Source organism: Paramisgurnus dabryanus, chromosome 2 (genome assembly GCF_030506205.2).
Source record: "Paramisgurnus dabryanus chromosome 2, PD_genome_1.1, whole genome shotgun sequence".
Taxonomy (NCBI): Eukaryota; Metazoa; Chordata; class Actinopteri; order Cypriniformes; family Cobitidae; genus Paramisgurnus; species Paramisgurnus dabryanus.
The window spans coordinates 8,637,425-8,662,864 of NC_133338.1; the positions used below are offsets into that span (position 1 = coordinate 8,637,425).

At 35.8% G+C, this 25,440-nt stretch overlaps 1 protein-coding gene across 2 annotated transcripts in view; it reads left to right on the plus strand.

Annotated features, from left to right (window-relative positions):
• Nucleotides 1–25,440, plus strand: part of lrrk1 (leucine-rich repeat kinase 1) — a 134,181-nt gene that overhangs the window by 105,210 nt on the left and 3,531 nt on the right. For both annotated transcript variants that reach the window (XM_073811892.1, XM_073811893.1), the window contains 6 exons: nucleotides 1,402–1,596; nucleotides 4,867–5,018; nucleotides 8,375–8,492; nucleotides 11,324–11,440; nucleotides 15,562–16,472; nucleotides 20,790–20,891. In XM_073811892.1, coding sequence (XP_073667993.1) covers nucleotides 1,402–1,596; nucleotides 4,867–5,018; nucleotides 8,375–8,492; nucleotides 11,324–11,440; nucleotides 15,562–16,472; nucleotides 20,790–20,891 — 1,595 coding nt within the window. The remainder of the gene's footprint in view (nucleotides 1–1,401; nucleotides 1,597–4,866; nucleotides 5,019–8,374; nucleotides 8,493–11,323; nucleotides 11,441–15,561; nucleotides 16,473–20,789; nucleotides 20,892–25,440) is intronic.

Consider the following 25,440-nt stretch of genomic DNA (forward strand, 5'->3'; position numbering starts at 1 on the left):
TGATTGTCTATTTATAGAACTGACCTATAAAGATGTTTATTACAAATATGTCACTCTCTTGTTAGACATGACTCCACATCTCAAATAAACCGCAGGAATGTGTGATGTTCCCTCAGGAATATAACTTCATTCTGTCTTTGATTTACTAGTTCTTCACTTTTTCCTCCCCTCCGCAACTCCAAGATAATAGTCATCTTCCTCCGTCTAGTCTTGCAAACCAGATATTTAACCTGTGGCGTAAAGTCTGGTCCATCTTGCAGTTTAGTTTGGCCAAGAGCAGCCCACTCACACTGAATGAAGAGCAAAACTACCAATCACAGTTCGTTTCGTTTTTATGTCCCATTTAGAGCCGGGTTTATCTCATAGAGTTCATACCACAATAATGAAACTGCACAGAAAAAAAATAAAAAACAGACTTTGAGAAAATCAAAATCGTTGTTGCCCAGAAGTAGTACATTATTTTACACACAAAAAATAAAGTGGAATACACAGCTCTACTATGTCTAGTTAACTATTTACTAAAACTGAGTAAACATGTAGTAGTAGTTTATTTTTGTCATTAAATCACAAGAAACACAGTCGTGTCAGGCAGATATTTTCCGTTTCATCACCGAAATTTAAAGAAACTGCTTACCTGTTTTGTATTTTAACTTTACAAGACAGCCACTCTGTTTTAAACAAATTTTAACAACTTATACCCATCGAAAAACATTTTTTAATGTTTAGTTTGATGAACTCCTAAATATGAGACGCAGAGCACCTAGCGCGTTCGGCTAAATTGCCTGCGCAAGCATGGCCAGCACGCAACAGCGATAAAACGAAAAGCAATCCACAATATACAGACTTAAATTAGATCAGAATTTACATTTATAAAAAATAAAAAAATTTTATAAGATAAGGTCAGAAGTAACAAGGTGCAGAACAAATATGTGCAAAATGCCTCAAGTGCATGGAAACAAAACACAAGCCAAATAGATAAATCAGATAACCCAGAGTGATTTATAAATAAAAAAAAGAAATTATTAAAAGAACGAAAGTATCAGCTTTGTCTTTTAAATGTAGAAAGAAAGAGGCAATGGTTTATTAACATAGGAATCTATTATAGACGTGTAGCCCGGTCACAGGGGTTGTCGGATTTATTAACGCATTTTAAAAATATTTATTGAAAGCTGCTACTTCACATATTATTTGCATTTAAAAACACATCTGCGACGATTCGACCGTGAGATTGGTAGTCGAATCAGGTTTCTCCTATCGATGCTTCGAATCTTCTATAAGTTTGTAGCAACTTGAGAGTGAGTAAATTATGACAGAAGTTTCATTTTTGGCTGAACTATCTTTATTTAGTTGTAAATTGCATTTTAATTACTGTTAAAAATCTCTTGTTGTTTTCTCTTTAAGGTGGACATGTTCTCGTACGGCATGGTTCTGTACGAGCTGTTGTCTGGCCGCAGACCTTGCATGGGCCAGCACCTGCTGCAGATCGCTAAGAAACTGTCTAAAGGAGTGAGACCTGTGCTGGGCAGCCCAGAGGAAGTGCAGTTTTACTGCTTGCAGGGTCTCATGCAGCAGTGCTGGGATACTAAACCAGAGAAGGTACAGCATTGCTTAGACTACATTTACATTAGTGTTTTTAGTCTTTTCACACTACTTTTAAACGTTTGCAAACTTAAGGGTTGCCCTGCAGTGTAGATGGACCTAAACGGAGACTTACTGTATGTAAACAAAGGCGTGGCTGCCCACATTTGCGACCTGATTGGTTGTTTTGGATCAATCTGTTTCCTTCCCTGATTCGTCAAGCCCTTCTCAAATGACCATTACAATGCTGAAAGATGTCAATGACCAGCTGCTAACAATAACATGGAGACAAAACTGCAGGCTTTGCTGACTTTCAGCTGTTCAAACTAGGGATGGGCATTTTTCAGTAATATTATATTTGAATTTTTGAGCTTGTAAATAATTAATATTTGATTATTATTATTAAGAGGTAACCTTTTGACGTTTATATGTATTTTTCATTTTGTTAGAATTTCATAAAAGACTTATAATTAGGAAATCCATAAAATGCTAAACTTACGTTTTGTATATGTGTCTGAGTTGAAAACATTGTAAAAAAAAATTTTTTACATTTAAAAACACCATGTGGAGCAAATGAGGTTTGCACCATAAATAGTGCCACCAACTATTGCCACAGATTATAAACTCTATAGTAATTGTTTATTAACACGTATCCTGATGCATTTATAGTGTTAAAAGGTTAAAACGGTTATAATCCTATTATTACAGCAGTAAGCTCTTTTACACCTGCATGAGCATGGCCAGTGTGCGTGAATGGTCGTGTTTCATGCATTTGCGGTCACGTATAGTGTGGACAGAAATGCAGTGGCAACGGGCGTATAGACGAAGAGGATAATTTTTATTTAAAACAAGTGTTAAAACAGTAACGCACTAGAATGAACTATGCATTGAATCACATTAGCCATTGGTAATAGCTGCAACCTGATGGTACACGTAACCTAGTAAAATGTAAAACTGCTTACCTTTCTCTCATTATCTCTCATTGGTTGCGACCACTCATGGCGCCACATAATGCAATAAAAATAATTGAGCACCAGCTGCTTTGTCACATCAAATTACTGCCACCCCAAATGCATTATTATATGGAGAGAAAACTGAATTATTTTGGCAATATCACCAATTTTTGCAGTTTAAAGCTCTAATGGACAGTAATTGTTTCTCGTGGGGATGTAAGGTATTTTCATCATTTGCAGGGGGTAGTCAGTGATTTTATTGCCGTCTGAATCCAGAATGTCAGTATTTTTCTCCAACCACCCCTATAAAAATGTCCGCACAGTTACCTGCTGTTTTTTGAATGATAAGCTATTTGGAGACACTATTAAGTACACTACCAATCAAACGTTTGGACATATTTACTCATTCTGTATTATTTCTACTTGCATTTACATGCATGTATTTGGCATATTGTTTTATCCAAAGCATTATTTACAATGCTTCTTATGACCTATACTTTTGATCAGTTTATTAGTTTTCTTGGGAATTGAACTCTTTTTTTAGCTGAGCTGTGAGCTGGTTTTTGAATGACTAGATGTACAGTAACATCTCTACCTGTGAGAAACCTGACAAATCTCTGAATGCTGTATAAACACAGTTGTCTGCAAAGTCGGTTTATTGATTTGCATGTAAACATGTTTTTAAAATATGCAGATTTTGATAGATATTTGCTTATTTTGTGCATGTAAACACTCATTGAGTGCATTTACATGAACAGTCTTACGCAGATTATGCCTAATAAACTGATAACGTGTGGGGTCATGTAAGGACGTAAAACGGTTTTCTGTTATTGTGAATGGCGTAAGCAAAATACGATTGGCACAGGTAGGTTTTTTTGCTCATTACCCCGATTTCATGTGGCATGTAAACACCTCAACCAACTTTTTCGCAGTTTTGTTCATGTGCGCATGTCTCCGTGTGTAAAAGATAAACGTAAGGGCAAAGTAACGCATAAAAGTCTGCACTCGACTCAAGGCAGAAAAATGGCGAAAATAAAAGCTTTGCAGACTTAAGAAGAGATACAACCAGTGTTGAGGGATAATACATTACAAGTAATGTGCATTACTTAATTATATTACTTTTCTAAAGTAACGAGTAAAGTAACGCATTACTTTTAAATGTACACATGAATATTTGAGTTACTTTTAAAAAAAATATTGCGAGTTATCTTTCAAACAAATTATTTTTGTTTAAAAAAAATATTAATAATGTACTTAATTAAACTGAATGTAGTTACGTAGAATTACACACTATGCGTGCGAACCTGAACGGGAACAGTTAAGTCAGAAACGGAGATGGCAGGCCAGAGCTTGACATTTATGCGAAGGAAATATGCAATTTTTTTGAACTTCTCAGTCATAAAAACACCTGCAAGGCCTGAAAGAGATCAAGCCTCAGCGAAGTAATAAAAAGTAAAGCAAAAGTAACTTAAAAGTAATGTAAGTATTAGTATCGTGTGGTTATTTATTGCCGTCCAAATCCACATCTTTATAGTTTATAAAAAGGAATTAACGCAAAATTCACTTTGCACTTCCTTTAGACCAGTGTTTTTCAATCTTGTCCTAGGGGACCCACTGCTCTGCACATTTTGCATGTCTCCCTTATCTAACACACCTGATTCAGATCATCAGCTCATTATAGGAAAGAGATCCATGAAAAAACTGGGTGTGTCATTTAAGGGAGACCTACAAAATATGCAGAGCTGTGGGTCCCCTAGGACAAGATTGAAAACCACTGCTTTAGACCACTGAAAAGCACTGTATGGTCATGTGCTTCGCTTTTCAGTCAAGCGTCTTTCTTTGCGTGCACTTTAAACATTGACACCTTCATACCTGAGTGGGAGCTGATATAAATAAAGAGAATAATTTTTTTTATGTTTATTAGCAGCAACAAGTCGCTGAGGAGCAACTCCTGGTTTACATTTTTCTCTTTGAAAATCATTTATTACTCTAAACAGTGCTAGATTGGAGAGGACCAAAGTGTTTCATGTTGTCTTTAAGGACACCCACCTGGAATCACCCAGAACTTTTACCACTAGGTCATGCTAAGTTGCTACCAATGGACACTTATAAGTGTTATAAGTGTTGCTGTAACAGTTTTAGGCAAGAACGATAAGCTCTTAAAATGTTTAATGTCTACAGAGTATACACCATAATAGTTATTATCTTAATGGATGTTAGAATAAACACACACACACACACACAAACAGCCGTGTGTGCATATATTTACTGCCAGATGTTTTGAATAAAGTGTGTACTGTATAAACAGTAATAATATCTTCTTTGGTGTTTGTAGCGTCCTCTGGCTGCTCAACTCTTAAGACTCATGCAGGAACCCAGTTTTGCTTGTCTCAGATACCTGCTGCCCTGCCAGGAACACAGTCAGCTCTTCCTCTCCCCACTGCAAGGTCACAGCGCTGTATTCTGGGATGGAGACAAAAATGACAGGTGCGTTTATCCCTGTTTTGGGGAGGCTTTTATTCAAATTGTTGTTTTGCCACTCCTGCTCAAAAAGATTGCAGCAACCTACCGGTATTTCAATAGAGTTTTGCATTAGCGTACCGCTAAACTAATGGCTAAGCTACACTTAACAGAAATTACGCTCATATGGTTGCAAACATCCCATGGAGTATTTCACGTCATTCACACACTTTCTCTCATTTTTTCTGTTCATCGGTCGTCCCACCCCCTCAAAATCTGTCTCTATGCTTTCATACAAATCCTTCTCATTAAAGTCATTCAGGGTCTAATTTTTCCACTTTCCCTCGGTGCTCTTAAAAAAATGACTTATTTAAATATTCATGATCATATATGTGTGTATATATAGGAGCTCATTACTATGCATGACGGCCCACCAGGTTGACAAATGCAGAGTAATGCAGAGGCAGCGCCTCAGGATGGCTCATCCGATCTCTGGCGAGCACAGGAAACACTCTGCTGTTATCTTGCAGCACAGGTGTTTGCAATTACCACTGTTGCCCGTCAGTGTGCCAAACGGAGGAGCCGTTGCTGTGGTGGAGGGGCTTTAATACGTCATCACGACAGGGCTGAAGAAAGAAGGCTTTGTCTCGCATTAATCATAGAGGATGCAATATTACACTGCGCCTCTTACCTAGTACGCTACTCTAAACATACAAATACTGCACTTACAAATACAGGCACTGTGCTATGACATGAGTAAAGGATAAAGTTCTTACTGTCATGAAAATCCTGGAAAATCTTTGGATTGTGATTCCTGGAATGGAAGACATGGACATTTTGTATATTTAGTAACGGTAATGGCGCAGGGTAAATCTTAAAGTTAATCTGGAAACATTTTGTCAGATTATGCTTTTATTTGGAGACACTACCAATCAAACGTTTGGAGATATCTACTCATTCTGTATTATTTCTACTTACATTTGCATGCATGCATTTGGCATATTGTTTTATCCAAAGCAACATTTACAATGCTACTAATGACCTATACTTTACTTTTGATCAGTTTATTAGTTTTCGTGGGAATTGAACTCTTTTTTTAGCTGAGCTGTGAATGACTAGATGTACTATAGACAGTAACATCTCTACCTGCGAGAAACCTGACAAATCTCTGAATGCTGTATAAACACAGTTGTTTGCATAGTCGGTTTATTGATTTGCATGTAAACATGTTTCTAAAATATGCAGATTTTGATAGATATCTGCTTATTTTGTGCACTCATTGAGTGCATTTACATGAACAGTCTTATGCAGATTATGCCTAATAAACGGATAACGTGTGGGGTCATGTAAGGACGTAAAACGGTTTTGTTATTGTGAACTGCGTAAGCAAAATACGATCGGCACAAGTAGGTTTTTTTGCTCATTACCCCGATTTCATGTGGCATGTAAACACCTCAACCAACTTTTTCGCAGTTTTGTTCATGTGCGCATGTCTCCGTGTGTAAAAGATAAACGTCAGGGCAGAGAAGGGCAAAGTAACGCATAATAGTCTGCACTCGGTTCAAGGCAGAAAAATTGAGAAAAATCAAAGCTCTGCAGAACTAAGAAAAGATACAACAAGTGTTGGGGGATAACACATTACAAGTAATGTGCATTAGGTAATAATATTACTTTTCTAAAGTAACGAGTAAAGTAACGCATTGCTTTTAAATGTACACATGAATATTTGAGTTACTTTTTAAAGAAAGTAATGTGAGTTACTTTTCAAATGAATTATTTTTATTTAAAAAAAAATATTATTAATGTACTAAATTAAACTGAATGTAGTTACGTAGAATTACACACTATGCGTGTGAACCTGAACGGGAACAGTTTAAGTCAGAAACGGAGATGGCAGGCCAGAGCTTGACATTTTTGCGAAGGAAATATGCAATTTTTTGAATGCAGAACTTCTCAGTCATAAAAAACACCTGCAAGGCCTGAAAGAGATCAAGCCTCAGCCAAGTAATAAAAAAGTAATGCAAAAGTAACTTAAAAGTAATCTAAGTATTACTTTCCATGAAAAGTAACCAAGTAATGCAATTAATTACTTTTTTGGGGAGTTAATATTGTATATTTTAAGTAACTTTCCCCAACACTGGATACAACAGTAAGTTTAAAGGCCGGGGTATACCTTTTTTCCGCATCCGGCTTGCGTGCGCACGCGTCCGCGCAGCTTTCCAAGTATACTCCCGGCGGCTAAACACGTATGATAGTGTGTGTGCGAATGCTGTCTTTTTCCTTTGTTTAATTGTTTGTAGTGGAGTGTCCTGTCTAAATATTTTCATGCGCATGCGCTGTTTTACGCAGACTGTATGCATACTGTCCTCTGTCATGAAAATGACGTCATGCGGACGGCGCACATACGCGGACGTCCCTAGTATACTTTAGGTTTAAGACAGATTTCCCGTCCCGTCCAAGCACCTGCTATACTAATGAAAGGTGTTTTACTTAATATGTTAATTAAGTATTGTCAAATAAATGGAAAAGTCGTGGAATTTTAACACTGCGAGAACAAAAATCTAATGATTTCTTCAACATAAAGCAGTAGTGCTGTTTTAAAGTGTGTAGGGGCTTGACAATATCCTGTAGTTTATATTTTAAGTGCATTAGTGTAAGGTATAAATCAATTTATCTCACAGTCTTTATTTGTCATTGACATTGCCAATTAGATTATTGTGGCTTCATAAGGGCGAGGGAAATACAGGAACGGTTCGGTTTTCACCGTGAGAAGGAGCAATTTAGTACGCTAATTGGATCTAAAGCCACTGTGCCAAAATTATAGGCTGAATATCATTGTGCACTTTGACAGATTGAATCGTTTGGGCCTTGTCACAGTGCGCTGTCAGATTAATGACTTCAGTGATAAAGTAATGAATCAACGTTTCACAAATGAATTAACGTAATATAAAAATCTACAAACCGTATTTGGCCTCCCCACGCCGCAGAAACAAATAGCCGGGCTCCTGCGTAATAGCATTACGTATAATAAACGTTCAAATGACAAACTATTCTGAAATCAAACACCGGCACTTCATTTGCCCGGAAATCTTGCTTGCATTTCATAAATGTAGGTTTCGTAAGACAGACTGTATTTGTACAAAAACACTACAGGAACAAAACAAACTGGGAGCAGCAGAGCTTGTGTTATGCGTCGGTGTTCGAGATTAGTTCAAATCCCTTATGTGAAGTATTAAATCTTGTCGTGTAAATCATTGGCATGGGAATGTAACATTTTTAGTCGCTGCGTATTCATATTCATGTTTATATCTTATCTTAAAGTCTCCAGATTTGTAAAAAAACACACACTTTCATCTTTTTCCATAAATTTTCATGTCCTGCAGGAACTATACCGTGGTAAACTTGGCCAAAGGCCAGGTGGAGGTAAAGAGGATGCCATGCCCGGGAGCACGACTCAGCTGCCAGCTGAAGATGGAGAACAGCCTGTGGACAGCCACCGAGGTGGGTCACATACTTGCTTCTCTTTCACAGCATAGGAATGTTACCACGGCAACAGCATTAATGGATATAAGCTGAGGGCGTTTGGTTCTCACAGTAAAGCAGATGCGTTGAAACTTGGTGTCAGACCAAATATATGTTACCAACAGGCTTTTTGAACAAAATGTCAGTGATTTATTGAAGATGGGTCTTCTAGTGTAAAATTTATGTGGTTTGTTATGTAAATGTACATGCATTACAGTACATGTCTGTGTTGAGGGCTGTTCACATTATAACGATAACTATAAAAATATAGTTTTAAAATCTTTTATATTGAAGATAATAGCACCACACACTATAACGATAAATATACAGTGAATGAAATCATTGGGATCACTTTCTGAGCAATTTTTGATAAACCATTGACAGCCAATTAAATCTATTTAAACTTCAAGTTCATTCGTATTTAAAGTAACTAAAATTTACAAGTATGCAAGGTGTACCGGACAGATTCACATTTAATTTTCTTGCGGACTATGCATAGAGGTTCTTTGAAATAGCAAAGTTAAGAGCAAGTATCCTCATTTATACAACCATGAGATGTTTACGTGAATTTTAACTCGTGCCGTCACCCCTGTAGACATGCTTAACTGCTTTGTACAGACCCTATAGGTCAGGAGCGGTATTGCATGTGTCCATTGCCTGTGGTTTGCATGTGCATACGTGTTAAAAAATGAACTATACTTCCAGCTTCCGATGTCACATCTGTCACGTTCATGGCACCGTATACATAAGGTATACAAAATTGAATACAAATATAATGTTTTGAAATCGTCATCTGATTGGTTGTATTCTACAGTATTTATGGAAAATTAAGGGACATCAACTTTACATTTTCTAGCGCTACCACCAATATAAACATTTCATTTCCTGATAATATTCAAAACCATTTGGCTTAAAAACCAAATTGAAACTTTTTTCTATAAGGTTTTTCAAATTTTGTCCAGTTCTCTCTAAAATTGGTTCAGATGTTTCTCGGGCCAAGCCTTATATGAATTTTTTACAATATTATTAATTCAGGTTTGCTATTCCCTCAAGCAAAGGCTTATCCAAGAAAATTGTGCTGAGTAACTCTAAATAATTCCTGTGATTTAGACAGATGATTTGACATATAATGAACGATAAAGACAATAATTTGAACCTTGTTTAAAACTTGGTTGGTTTAAAGTAATATATACAGTATGCTCCTTCATTCTGTCTGGCTGTATGTGGGTGCATGCGAGTACTGGGATTTCAGCATAACAGGATATAAACCTATGAATAAATACACATTTAACACCAAACAAACTTACCATATACAGTGAATCCTGAGGGCAGATGAAGTATGATAAAAAATAAACCAAAAGATGAATATAAACTTGTATTGCTTTAAATGCATTTACTTGTTCATAAATAATGATAATGAATATTTTATATATCACTCCTGGTGTAGTTGAATATTTTAGTGTATGCAAGTTAAATTTCACTCAACATTTTTGCACTGCTATGATTTATCTTTAATTTAAATATGTCTGTGGCAGAAATCGCATGGTTCATTGAGACCTATTGGAGCTTCAATGACATCTAAGGCAGATTCATTTAATGAAGCACAGATTTTTGTCCATTAAACTTCGAGTCCAGTCCAGACAAGTGCTTTACTAGGAGGTATATAATGTGCAATATTTGCATATATTTTCCATATGGTTAGTAAACGGTACAATTATCATTTGTTAATATTGTAAAAATAATCATTATTGTTAAGACATTTTACCATTTAGTGGTAAAGCATCAGGTGAGCTCTTAAATCTAGATCTAATGATAAACATCATAATATTACTATCATTTAATGTAATACAACAAGAATCATATTACTATAAAATATAAAACAAGAATTGCTGTTTAAAGAAATATCTAAATATTGGATTAAATATAATCAATATGACGTGGTTTGAATATAATATGCATACTAATAAATAATACTTTAGGGACTTTTCACCCTATCTATATTTTTTCTCTGCTATAAAACTCTTAAATATGGGTATTTTTCTTAAAAAAAATTTTTAGCACGAAGCTGAATTAATTGCATTTTGTTAAAGATTAGATTCTAAATGATTATCAAAACATACACAGAGTTTAAAAGTAGTAAATAACGTTTTGGCTTCAGTTTTTTTATAAATTGGGTAAGTGCGTCATCTAGTGGATAATCACGATATTGTAGATTAACATTCAAATTCATCAGGAACACTTTTTTATGCACATGTTTTCTCTTATTGATGAGATCACTCGTCAATAATGGGGAAAGAGATAATGTTAGTTAATGTCAATACAGTTATTCATGTTGCATTAGTTAATGTTAATAGTTACAACATTTGATTTTATTAGTATTAGTAAATGCTTAAATTAACATGAACTAAGATTAATAAATAGAAGCGTTGTTCATTGTTAGTTCGTGTTAGCTAATGCATTAACTAATTGTTAACAAATACAACCTTACTGTAATTTAGTATTTACCTATTACTGGTATTTAGTATACCTTTTTAAGTGCACTACTGAAGTATGAGTGTATTGTTAGTTTTTTTAGCCCCGAAATAACAATGTACTATAAATGTACTTGCTGGTATTTAGGTATATTTTATCTACATTCAATTATACTTTATTTTTTCCTTGTGATAATATAACACTGCACAGCATGCTATAATGACAGAGCCAAAAACAGAACCAGTGGACGGAGGCAGTTCTTCATTCCCAACCCTTGTAAGTAAGCCCAGCTATTGAATGAAGATGGTTATCTTGATATGTTGTTGATGTTTCTTTAGGAACAGGAAGTCTTTATCTACAGCCTGAAAGAGATGTGTCCCTTGAGTCTCCCTCAGAAAGTGCTCTCTTGTCCATCCGTGGTAACCTGCCTCTTTTTACTGCCCGCCAGGAAAGAGGTCAGTTGCAGTCATTGTCAAGATCTTTCTGCTGAAAATGTTCTTGGCTTGTGTATTTTCTTAAGCTAGCCACAGTTAAAGGAAAGAATAAGAGTGAGAGATTGTCACTATGTGTATGTGTCACTATGTGTTTTTATTTAGGATTCATTACTTTATTCATTCAAGGCTAATTTACATTTAGCAGACGCTTTTATCCAAAGCGACTTATAAAGAGATCTTGTGAATCTAAAAACATCACAAAACAATATCCTGTATTACTACACTACAAAAAGCTGTAAGGACATAAGAAATGCATTTGTTAAAAATAAACTTAAAGGAACAATTTGTAATTTTTGCCAATAAGTCCCTGCTGCAGAAGGGAGTCAATCCGACAGGAACTGTTTGTGGATGATGTAAAGAAAACGAATGGGCCACTGTTAAAAGTTCTTGAGGGTGTAAAGCACTCAGTCGACACGTTAAAGATGCCACATTGCATATCTAAGCGTTAAGCGTCTTATCAATGACGCGCACTTCTGGATCAGATTTTTAGTACGGGGCTATAGCAAGACAGATGAGAAAGAATTGTAACAGTAAAAGTGTAAGGGAGATTTACCTTTGCAGTAATATAAAATTGAGGATACAACGCATCATGATGCATCGGATTGAATCGATACATTAACATAATATTCGTAGATTCAAATCGTGAGACCAGTGACGATTCATATCCCTAAAACACACGTGTCTTTTATTGGAAATGTGTTATTTATTTGGCTGAATTTAGAGAGAGTGAATAAACTTGAATTTTTTAGCAGAGACAACTTGAAAAAATAAGTTTTATGATTTTCAACTAAACCTTGTAAGTCTGGGTAACTTGAAATAAATAGTTGGGTCAATTATTTAAGTTGAATGAACTTGCACTTACTTTTTAAAGTTGTATGTACTAAAATTCAAGTTCATTCAACTTAAATAATTAACCCAACTATTTATTTAAAGCTACCCGGACTTACAAAGTTTACTTAAAAACTCAAAACTTATTTTTTCAAGTTGTAAACTTAAAACGTTGGGTCAATTATTTAACTATCACAACAAAACACTTCAAGTTGAAATTACTTTAAGTAAATATAACTCAAAGCAAAAATACAACTCAAAAATGTAAGTTGCATGAACAATTTTTTTTTACAGTGCACCCTGCATATGAAATTGCCCACTGTGACGGTATGTACTGAATTACATAAAGTAGGGGAGAACCGGGGCAAAAGTAACGTGGGACGAAAGTAACAAAGCGATTTTCTCTGAGCCCTGATAACATTTGCATCCCAAACTATGACATCATCTTTCAACCATGATAAGTAAATTTCTAAAGCGGTCATTTTTTTCATATAACCATTGTGTTTCTTGTTTCATATGTTAAAGTTTGACGTCTCAGAGTTTTTCAAAATAAAAGTAAATCGAGTTTAAATGTGAAGAGATCCTGTCAGGGTCAAAAGTAACAATTCACTACTCGTGTTTAAAATGACATTATACAGAAGGAGTTTAAAAAATTTTCAAAAATCCACCTAGTATTGATAGACCACACTTATGAGTTACTGACCACAGCATTAAATATATCTCTGTCTAAAACATTATCTTTTAAAATTAAGTTTTTCTGGAAAATGGTACTTTCCCCCCTGCTCTCCCCTACCTACTCATCGATCGTTAAAATAGTCCTGTATAGTATGAATATTGGTAGTGTGAAATTCGGATATACTACTTTTGCCATGTTACTACATCTAGGGTGACCATACGTGACATTCTTCCCGGACGCGTTCTGGTCAGGATTTCGGTGCGTCTTTCTTTTAAAAACATTCTTCTTCGTGTGACTCCTCTCCCAGGGGTTCACAGGTATGCATCAAATGCACACTTCATAAACTTGCCGGAAGTAGTAGGTCATCCGGTAACTTCTTGCTTACTGTTTTACGAATACTATTGGAAAGCAGGTAGGGGAGGCAAGTAGTATGAAAGAAGACGATTTTGGAAGCAGGTACAGAAACAGAGCATAACATGGACACAACGTCATTGACAGGCATTGCAGTGAGGATGGAAGTAACGTTACGCTAGTTAAAATTGTGAATTTCTCTGGATTCAAACTTTGTTGGAAACATTTTGAGTACACAAGTGAACAAAATATATAACACTGTGGAAATTAAATTTGGAATATTTTAATGCAAAAATCTTACATATTGTGCCGTTTATAGCACTGGCCTGGGCTGTTGAATGCTGTATTCTGATTGGTTGAGAAGTGTTCCACAGAAATGCCTTTTTTTCAATAAATGCAAACCTTACTTGTCAAATGTCTTAAAATAACCACCAAAGCAATGTCCGTATTCACCGTGGTATAACTTGAATAATTGACTCCAATCCTTTGAATTATATGAAAATAATGCCCACTCATGTTGTAATGGCACTCGGCTTCACGTCGTGCCGCGTTACCACCTTGGGTGTGCATTATTTTAGAATAATTCAATGGCCCGTCAACAGTTATTCCTTACTTTTTACTAGTAGACCAAGGCAAGTGCAAGATGTACAATTGCACATCATGGGCCTCATTTATAAAATGCTGCATAGAAAACAACTAAAATTTGATCCTATGATCATTTCTGAAAAGCCTGCATGTGTGATTCATAAAATAAATGTACGCATAAAAAATGCACGTACGTATCACTTTCAGATGTGAAATCTATAAATCCCAGATGCATTCATTTGGGATGGGGTCTTAAGAGAATTTAGTTCAAGTCATTTGGACTTGTCCATAATGACAGCCTTGTTACCAAATGCTTGCATTGTATAAAAACAGTATAGGATTTTGTAGAGTACATATAGAAATGTCAAATTACACAAACATTATTTGATAAGGTTACATAATCGCTATCTTTGATATTTCGACAAACTGAAGGAAACCCCTCTATTGTGTGATTGATCAGTGACAGTTCTCTCCCAAACATCCATAGGATTGCACCATAGTCAAAAATCCTCTCGTGTTTGAAGTTACTGCTGTCCAGGTGTTTTGACTCTACCTCACGTCAATTTTGTCCCAATGACAGATTCAGTCCTTGTTCCTTCTCCAAACACACTCTTATATGAGCCTCACACCCTTTGAAGTGCCCTCAGTTCCCGCAGTTCATTTACTAAAGGTCACTGGCAAACTGGTTGTTAACAGCAGTTGTGGAGATTCAGGAAGGAACTGGTTTTCGCCTTCGTGGTTGTTTTAGGGAGGGCACGTTTTTAAGATTTGGCACTTGGACAAAAATGCAAGTGAAGACTAAAATATCCATGTATATGTTTACTTTGACAGGGTGTTGCTGGGTTAAGTATGTATTGTTGAACATCTAGTGGAGTTATTCAGGTCAGCTAGATGTGTTTCTTTAATGCTTATGATATTTTGCTACTCACTAACAGTCAACAAGTGATGCTTAACAGCCATAGACGTATATTTCAATCGCTGTTAAAGTGCTCCAGTACAGCATCAAACGAAACTGTGCCCAATAGCAGAACATACATCTCAGTACAGGTACTGTATCCCCCCTTAAACTCATCTGATTGGTTGAGCCAGAAGTTGACGTGTTTAGCTGCCTAAACAAAGAAAGTAGTATTTAAAAGGAACCACAGAGCCACAGTGTTTACACCCTTCGGGAAGTCGACCTAAAAATGGTTTACTTACAGTTAGTCTTGAGTTGCAGCATGAAGTCTGGTCCACATGGAGCTTATTCTGGCCAGAAACCCTAGGAAAGATAGTTTAAAGTACCTGTGAAAGGTCAATCTGGTTTGCTGTAGGCCCGATATAGTCTGTCTGTGAGTAACCCACTTCTAGCCAAAATAAATTCGAATTTGGTTACAAGTTGTTTTTGCCAAAAGGTGTATGATATTCCACTGTGTTAGCAAAGTCAACAGCGATTTCAAGGTGTTTAGTTTTATTTATTTTTGGGGTATAGTAAGACGTCTATTAAATTTTTACTGAGTGCCCAAATTTTCCTTGTTTTAGCCTAGACGTATGGGTTGGATGGCTATTTAGATATATATTTAATATATGATGCCACTAAAATATTTGGATGCCACTGATGCTAGCCAATCAGATTGTAATGTTTTCCTTTTGTCTCCTGCCGCAGTCTCTCCCGCAGGTGTTTGCAGGCATGTCTGATGGTCTGGTGGCTGTTTATTCTGTGGTAGATGACATGCCAGAGGAGGGGGAAACCTACATCTGTTCACACACTGTCAACAAGCATCTGCACGGCATGGACGACGCTGACCTTCGTCAGAGGCCGTACCCTGTCCGAAGCATCGTGCCCGTGCGCACCGGATCGGAGGTGTGGTACACCAACGGTCCTGGATTGCTTGTCATCAACAGCCACAACCTTCAACCCATCTGCCGTCTGGACCCGTATCTCCCACCTTCTAGCATAATCTCCATGTCCACATCCACCAGCTGCTGGGGCGACGAGGTCGTCTGGTGCCTCGACAACCACACCAACTCACTCCTGATGTATCACGCCGCTAGCTACCAGATTTGTGCCACTTACAACTGTAGCGACACGAACCCTCTGCGCGACATCTTCCCCGTGCAAAGGCCGGCAGGGGTCATGACGTCCGTGACCACTTCCGCTGTTATAGAAGAGCCTCTTTCGAACAACCAAGAACTTGTAACGATAACGGTTACGCACAGCGACGACGCCGGGACGCAAATCCTCTGCCAGCAGGACTCTATAGATTACTGCTCAATGACTTCCTCGGGGTTCAGCTCGGAACAGCTGGATCAGATTGGGGATTTGGAGCAGGCCGGTTCAGGTCTTCCTCACATTGAGCGTTCTAGTTCTGGACCTCTCAGCTCCCTGACCAGCTCCAGCAGTATGCCTCTCTCCACAGACTATGAAGAGACAGATAGGCCCCTAGACGAGCTAGCTTCAGTCGAATCGTCACCATCCAGGAGCGCAACGGATCCAGAACTAGCTGCACCAAACATACCGGTGCAAACGAGAGCTGTAAACATAATAGCTGTCAATGGCACCATCTGGATTCCTAGGTATGGCCCTTGTCAGATAATACAACTAACAAACACTTCTTTTATCTTTCGTACAGAATTCCAAGCCTTAAAGGGATAGTTTGCCCAAAAATGATGGCACACATTAACATATAGTATTTATTTTTCCCACTATCGAAAAACCCCAGGTAACACAAATACGTAACTGTTACATAATGTCGACGTAATATGATGACCAAACTTACGTCATGGCGACGAACCGAGTTACGTTGTAAAGTGAAATTCCTGAATTCGTCGCCTGGACGTAACTGTGCCGTTCTGCTGTGCTATTGTTTTTTGTTTCCCATGTAAATGGCAGCTCGCGTTTATTTAATCTATTTTGATATTTTTAAAGGAAACTTTAAGACCGAAAACTTTTAACAAGCAAACCTAAATAGACATGGAAAAGGAAATTAATGTTTATATAAGTGTAAAGGTAATGAAATTACCTCTCTGGGACGTAACAGTTACGTTGCCAGTAAGTTATAAAATTACCAAAATAGTACAAGTTTATTGCGTTACTGAACGTACTTAGTTACCTCGCAACGTTAGGAGACCGTACTGGTGACGTGGTGATTTGGGACTGTAATGGGACATAATAGTTACGTTGCCAGCTGGTAAGTCATGAAATTACCAAAAATGACCAATAAATTACATAACTAGTATGTTGTGTGTTAGCTGGGACTACTCGTGTGCTTACCATCATTCATTAAAATATCTTTTTTTGAGTTTAGAAGAATAAAGAAACTCATATAGGTTGAGAACAACATGAGGGTTAGTAAATGATAACTGAGTTTTCATTTTCGGGTAACCTATCCCTTTAATCAACCAGCTTCGAGATTTCAGGTGAGGAAGTATACGAAATGGGCTTTTTGCTGAACGTCACATGAACAAACCCGAAAATAGGTTTTACTGCATCCGCTTGTCGACAAAAAGTTAAAACCAGCATGAACTGAAGGCGGTAACACTTTACAATAAGGTTCATTAGTTAACATTAATTAATGTATTAACCAACATGAACAAACCATGAGCAATACATTTGTTACAGTATTTATTCATCTTTGTTAATGTTAGTTAATAGAAATAAAGCTTTTAATTGTTTGTTCATGTTGGCTTACAGTGATTTAAAAAGATTTTAATAAAGTATTAACAAGATTTTAATAAAGTATAAGTAATTGTTAAAATAAACAATAACAAAGATGAATAAATGCTGTATAAGTGCAGTTCATTATTAGTTTATGTTAACTAATGTAGTTAGCAAATGTTATCAAATGAACCTTATTGCAAATTGTTACTCTAATAGCAATATGTATAAACTTTCTTTTATTTGTTTATTGAACTTTTACAAAAAAAAAACTGGATACAGATATAGGAGAATTATGAAAAAATATTTTAAAGTAACATAAAAATATATGTTGATTAAAGGGGGTTTCACATATAGTTCATTTTAAAAGAACCAAACCCAGATAACGTTTTGACATTTCAATTATTTATCAAAAGGTTCTTACAGCTTTAAAGTAAATACATATGCATACATAAGTATCCATACATATATCACACACTAAATATCTATAAACCTATAAGGTATTCAGCTAACTGAGCTAGATGGGTTTTTTGCATTTCTGTTTTAGTACCCAAATGTCAGGAAGAATTGTTTTAATAATTAAACTTTAATCAGTTTGTATTTGTGACCCTGGACCAGAAGACCATTTGTAAGTTGTACGGGTATATTTGTAGAAACAGCCAAAAATACATTGTATGGGTCAAAATTTATGATTTTTCTTTTTATGCCAAAAATCATTTATATTATGTAAATATCATTTTCCATAAATTTTGTTTTACATTTCCTACCTTAAATATATTAAAACTTTATTTTTGTGCGCGGATGTAGCAAAATCGCCATCAAAAGTGGCCAGAAACTTGCCTTCAAACTTGGCGTTGCTACCCATTCCTTGATTTCCTATTTAAGTTTGGTTCCTACAGTATGTATGTAAGTTTTCTATGCAAAAACCCCCATTAGGATAAAAGACAAACATTTGTCGTAAATGAAGAGAATAAACATTTCTTCCCATGAAGCAAGTATTAAAACAACATAAACATATTGACTTTTGTTTTGACTTAGAAGTAAAAAAAATTTGATTGTGATTGGTCAGTCATGACATTCCAATGTTTGTTATTTCTTCATAAAATCACTGAAACCGATAACAGACCGCTCATATCATGCCAACATAAACACAAAACCTTAATGTTGCCAAAATATTTCAAAACAATATTTATTGTTTAATTATTTCCTTGTGACGAGTAGTTGTGTAGTCAGCAGGATGTACATCAACGTACAAAAGTAGTCGAAGAGCAAACTGTGTGTAGCCTTTCATCATCCACATGGCTCCATAATAACAACTAATTCTCTGATGGGATTTTTAACGCTGCCTTCTGCTTTAGGGTGTTAGAGTCTACAACATCCAATCATTATCAACCAATCACCGCCCTCTAATTTTAGTGCTAGAACTATGATTTATTGATCATTGCCCTGTAATTTTAGGTTTTACACATATGATTGGTGAACAGGAATGTTGTTACGGGATCAAGAAAGAAACTTGCCTGAATAATTTACATTCAATTAAAGACTTTGGGCACAAATTTAAGTGTGAAGTGTAACATCAGAAATACACATAAAAAATGTAAGCCACTAAGCTAGGTGTTTCCAACATTCTGGTATCCCCAGAATGTGTCTGTAAAGTTTCTGCTCGAAATACACCACAGATCTTTCATTATGCGATGTTGAACATGGCCATTTGTGGCTGCAATGAAGAATGCGCTGTTTTTGTGTGTGTGTCTCTTTAAATGCAAAGAAAGCTTCTGTTCCCCTTCCCGTATGCGAAGCATGGGGTAGAGTGCTCACACGTGTGCTTTGGACTACATTAAAACATGTGTCTCTGGCAGAAGGTTGAACAACGCGCTCATAAGGCAGAGTCTATAGTTGGGGCATAATTAATGTGACATCACATTGATAGGGGATCCCTAACAGTCTGTTTTGTGTGACGGCACATTCACACAGTGCGTAAGCTCTTCCCATTCACTTTTAATGGGTCACGCTGGCGCCTCATCATTGCTGTTGCTCGCGGCAGAAGTTTAACTTTTCGTAAATTTTCAAGGAGCAGCGCGTGCGTCAGCCAATCAGATTGCCTTATGCAATAACATAGTGCAAGCCAGCCAATTATGTGTATGGAAGACAGGAGCATGTGTTGCGGCCATTGTGATGCTGTTGGCCACGCTTCAGACAAGCCTTCTGTCAAGCGTTAACGCTTTCGTCCCAAGTGAATGTACAGTGACTGTTTCGGTTTAAAGGAGAATAGATGGATTTGTATAATATCAGGATGTTTCTGCATACACAATGGTGACTCATTTTCTGCTATAAACACGTTTAAAAAAAAAATTAAAGTTAGGGTAAATAACAAGATTTCATTTATAAGTGTGAAGTGCAGAATAATTCGCAGTGTGATTCTAATGATGAGATTAAAAGCTTATTAAAGATATCAAGGTTATTTTTCACCCTGCCATGTAGGATGATACAGAGCCCATAAGGGTCATGGAGAAAATATTAAATAAAGTTTAGTTATCACGTGAAACTATCGCATGCGCATGTGAAACTATTGCACGCGCACTTAACACTATTGCGTGCGTGAAACTATCGCGTGCGCACGTGAAACTATCGCGTGCGCACGTGAAACTATCGCGTGTGCACGTGAAACTATCGCGTGTGCACGTGAAACTATCTCGTGCGCACATGAAACTGTCCCAAGCACACGTGAAACTATTGCGTGCGCACGTGAAAGTTTCTTGTGCGCATGCGATAGTTTATTGTGTGCACGCGATAGTTTCTTGTGTGCACACGAAACTAAACTTAAAAAAAATCTGCACGTAAAGGTTTAGCGTGAGCACGCAAAAGTTTCACGTGAGCACATGAAACCAAACTTTAGATTTTGTTTACTCCAATGTGACCTTAGGGGCTCAGTAGGATGATGTAAAAATCGGTAAATTACAAAAAATTAGCTGGGTTTTCACAAGCAGGGTCATATTTGTTTAAAGTTGTGGGAACCCTGATAAAGGCTGATAAAAGTTTATTTATGTTTAAATGTTTTTTTAATCATTTGATAAATGTTGTTCATTCCCAAACTACAGACAGAGCTGAGCTTTAAAGTTTTTAATCTGTTGTTATCAGTGTCAAGAGTGTATATGTATGTTATGATAGATGTAGACTGTGAAATGTTAAATGTTGGCAGCGGTCTTATAAGTAGATGTGTATTTGTGTCTTAACAGGCGAGGAGGTGACATCATGGTTATAGAGGTTCAGGATCAGTCGGGATCACTTCGGGGTCGTGTGATAGCTGTGTTGACAGTCAGCGGATCATCGGAGTGCGGGTATGTGATTACAGTCACCTTTAATACCCTAGACATACATGAACACTTGCCAGCTAAGTCATTTATACGCTCTTTCACCGCTGTAGCAGATTAAAATTCTTGCTGGATGTTGCCCTCTACTACCCATAATCCATTTTAAACCGTAAATTTCAGATGCCGGCTACATCCGGTCATCAAGCAGCCTTATTTCTGTTACCTTTGTATGCCAGATGAAATGTTATTGATTTTCCCCAGAACTCAGTATTCTGTCGTTGCTGCGGTGGTGAAACACGGGATCACTTTCAGCAAAGGAAACAAAATGTTTTAGTTTCTCAGTGAAGTAACAACTTGCAACAAAGCCTTAAAAAGTGATACAGTATTGTGTGAAAGTTTTATGCCACCAAGTCACCATTAGATTTGTTGGTTTAGCAATGGTATAGTGACCATATATAATTATTTCTCGGCTCTTTATTAGAATAAATACAGTAAATTTGTATGCTTTTATATTCTTTTATACGTCTATAAACAGTGTTGGGGTAACGCATACAAGTAACATGCATAACGTACTAATATTACTTTTCTAAAGTAACGAGAAAAGTAACGCATTACTTTTTAAATGTACACATGAATATTTTAGTTACTTTTTAAAAAAAGTAATCCAAGTTACTTTTCAGTTTAACTAATTTTATTTTAAAAAATGTACTGAATTATACTAAACATTATGCACTCTATGCGTACGCGCCTGTGTGGGAACAGTTTGAGTCAGAAACTGAGATGGCACGCCAGAGCTCGACATTTTTGTGACGAAATATGCAAATTCTGAATGCAGAACTTCTCATTCATAAAAAACACCTGCAAGGCCAGAAAGAGATAAAGCATCAGCCAAGAACAAAAAACGCAAAAATAACTTAAAAGTAACGTAAGAATAAACATTACTTTCCATGAAAAGTAACTAAGTAACGCAATTAGTTACTTTTTTGGGGAGTAACTTAATATTGTAATGCATTACTTTTAAAAGTAACTTCAGACAAAGTTGGTGGTGGCTTAAGATATCATATCATATATCATAACATAAAATATAACATTAAATTTGCAAATTTTTGAGAAATGCAGGCCTTTCACAAAGAAAACCTGTTTACTTCAAATGTTTACGCACACTATTTAGTTTAATCATTTGTAAATATAATTTCATATATGAAATTAAAAGACATATTAATATTTAATTTTGCGTCATAATAAACGTATTATTATTATTATTATCATAGGCGGACACAACTTCTACATAAAAGTAAATTTTCAACTATTTTATCAGTGTTTTTCTTTGGAAAACATACATCCCAAAGCATATTATCATAATTTTTACTCCACTACATTTCATAATTTCAAGTTTTTGGTTTATATTTAATATTTAAGTACATTAAACATATAGTAATTGTTTTACTTTTACTTAAGTAAAAAGGACTTTCGTACTTTTAATCAAGAAAATTAAAAGTACAACATTTTTATGTAATTATGTATTTAATCAATTTTAATATGCAATATAAAAGGAATACATAGTATGATTTTACACTGTAAAAAAACTTTGCTGCCTTAAAAAATTTTGTTAAATCAACTCAGATTTACAAGTCATGTCAACAGAAATTAGTTGTCACAACTTATAAAATATAGTTTAGAAAAGTCAACTTAAATTTATAAGTTATAACAACTCACCTGTAGTTATAACAACTCATCTCTTGTCAAGATAAATAATAGTAAGTTAAAATGACTTGTAAATCCGAGTTGATTCAACTAAAAATTTTAAGGCAGCAAAGTATTTTTTTACAGTGTATGCTTTAGAATGTAGTGAAAATTTTTTAGTGAAGTAAAGTAAAAAAATTTTTCCAAGATAAACACTCTGATAAAGCACAGATGCTTGGAAAATGTACTTAAAATACTCAAGTAGTGTCCACCTCTGCATTATTATTATCAGCATGTTATTTGTTTCAGGTGTTTTTTTTTTTTTTGGAATAACATACCTTGGAATGTCCCGACTGGCCAATCAGAATCAAGCATTTCAAAGGTGCCATGTAATAAGTTATGTTAATCAGCATGCCTGCAGTGTTTATCTGTCACAAAACCAGCACCTCAATTAGTCAGTTAGTCACTACAATAAACATTGGTAAATGCATTAATTGACATGAACAAACAATGAACAATATTATTTTTAACATAAATAAATATTGACATTAACTAACATGAATTAATGCACCATGAAATAACATGTATTCATTCTTATTAAAGTTAAAATACAATGCTTGATTTTTATAAATGTATTAGTAAATGCCAAAATTATCATGAACTAAGATAAAAAAAATGCTGTAGAAATCTTGTTGATTGTTAGTTCATGTTATCTAATGCATTAACTAATTGTTTAAAATTACAACCTTAAAATGTTACCAATTAGTCTGATAATATTAAATTAAACAACATTTTATATAAATAATACTAATAAAAGAATGCCTGTAAGCTTATAAATCCTGTTCATCACTGTTTCAAATCAAATATCTGTAATTGCAACAATTGTTTTGCTTTATATACTTTTTTCAAATAGGTCACATTAGTAGCTATTACGTTTCATCTGTTTGACAAAGTATCAGTTGTGGTACAGAGGTGGAGACGCTCATAAACCCTTTACATTTCTTTCACACAAACACCTGTGTCACAGCAGTCACACAACCAGGGGTCCAATAAGAGGTCAGCAACGTGGCAAAACACCCTTGTTTAAAGACTGCTGAAACAACCCTTGTAAATTCTTTACACACTCACACAAACAGGTTTCCTTTTTTTGGGGGGGGGGGCATTCCATAGGCGTATTGGTTTGTGTAGTGTACAGACTGTATATTCTCTGTATGTGTTTTCCCCAACCCCTAAAGGATCAGCTTTGCTCATGCTGTGGCTGTCTATGTGCCAAATAGCATACCGATGACAGCTGTAAGATTCAGGAGACAATGCTCTCTGGTAATTTCAACACGGTTAAGGGCTGTTGTTGCAGAAAGTGTGAGAACTTTTAGATTTGTCCATCAGAAAAAAATAGTAGTGCCTGCCCATGCAAAAGTAGCTAGGATGTTTTTTACTAGTCTTACTGGTCTACATAAGTTGTTAATGGGGCTAACAGGATTCTTTTTACTTGTTTTAATGTCTGACATTTGAAAATTGTAAATCTAATAGTTTATAATAACAATAATAGCAAACTTGTCTGATGATTTATATGATTTGTTTATACTGGCATGAGTTTGAAGAGGCTTCTAATGTGCATTCATGCCTATCCAAATCTTTTAAGGGTCATTCTACGGAAATGTCAATTTTTCTGTCCCTAGCCTTTACAGAAATATTACACTTGAAACATAGCCTGGTTAGCCAGACCTACATCAAGATGTAAGGTCTGGCAACTCTTCACACAAACGGCTCAATGCAAGGGGCGGGATATAAGGTTGTCCCTCAAAATGCCTCTGCACGCAATAGGATAGCGCTATGACCAATCAGAGCAACGAAGAACGAAGTTTTCAAGTAGGAACCGTCGCAGCTCTGTCGTCATCATGTTAAGCCCGCCCCACAGACGCTACACACGATGTGATTGGCCTGACCAAATTTTGGTTTTTGGAGCTGTTAAGTGTATTGTGAGTGCCTAGACTAAACCCTGGCAGCAAATATATTTTGCGGCCGCTAGGGTGCGTCTAGATTTCTAGGCTACTTGAAACACCCTTTAGGGTTAAAATTTTTTATATTTTAAATAAAACAATATGTTATTTGAACAATTACACCTTCTTGATCCATCAATGTAGCAATATTTGATTTTTATTAATTGATTAGAATTCCAAGCATCACAGACGTGCTCGTCCCCACAATCATGTACAGAGGGAAAATGCTTTATTTTGAGATCAAAAACAGTGTTTTCTTCATTTAAAATATAATAATGTGTCCATAACTATCAAATATATGATGTAAATTACATTAAAAAACAAAATGCTAAATAAATATTATAAAATGTATAATGAAAGTAGTGGTCCCCTGGAGTTGTGTCACTGGTGTTACCGTTTAACAAAAAAGCACTTATTTTTAAATCAAATTCACACTGATGACATCACTTGACTTCCTTCTTTCAATTTCCTGGAGATCTATGAAAATACGTCCATATAAGTCCACTGTCTCTTTTTATTAATCAGAAATCTTTTCATTTATCTCATGATTTCATATGAAGCTTTAGTTTAAGTCACTGGTATGACCTCCCTTATTGTTTGGGAATTGCAAAGAACTAGAATACAAATGGATTAAACTACTTAATTTAGTGAATATACAATGATTGACAACATGTGGTTTGATACTTTGCAGCAGATATTTTGTAAAATGCAGTTTTCATGAAAATAACAGCAGTGAAGATCAGTAACACCAGTGACTGGTGATTTGTGTGTTACTGCGTTTTTTTTCTTTCACATTAAATACAATCGTTCACATGTGACATGATGAAAAATTTTAATTCATTGAATTCTGCTACACTTACGAATTAAGCTTTAAAGCTGAAAAAATGTCAAAT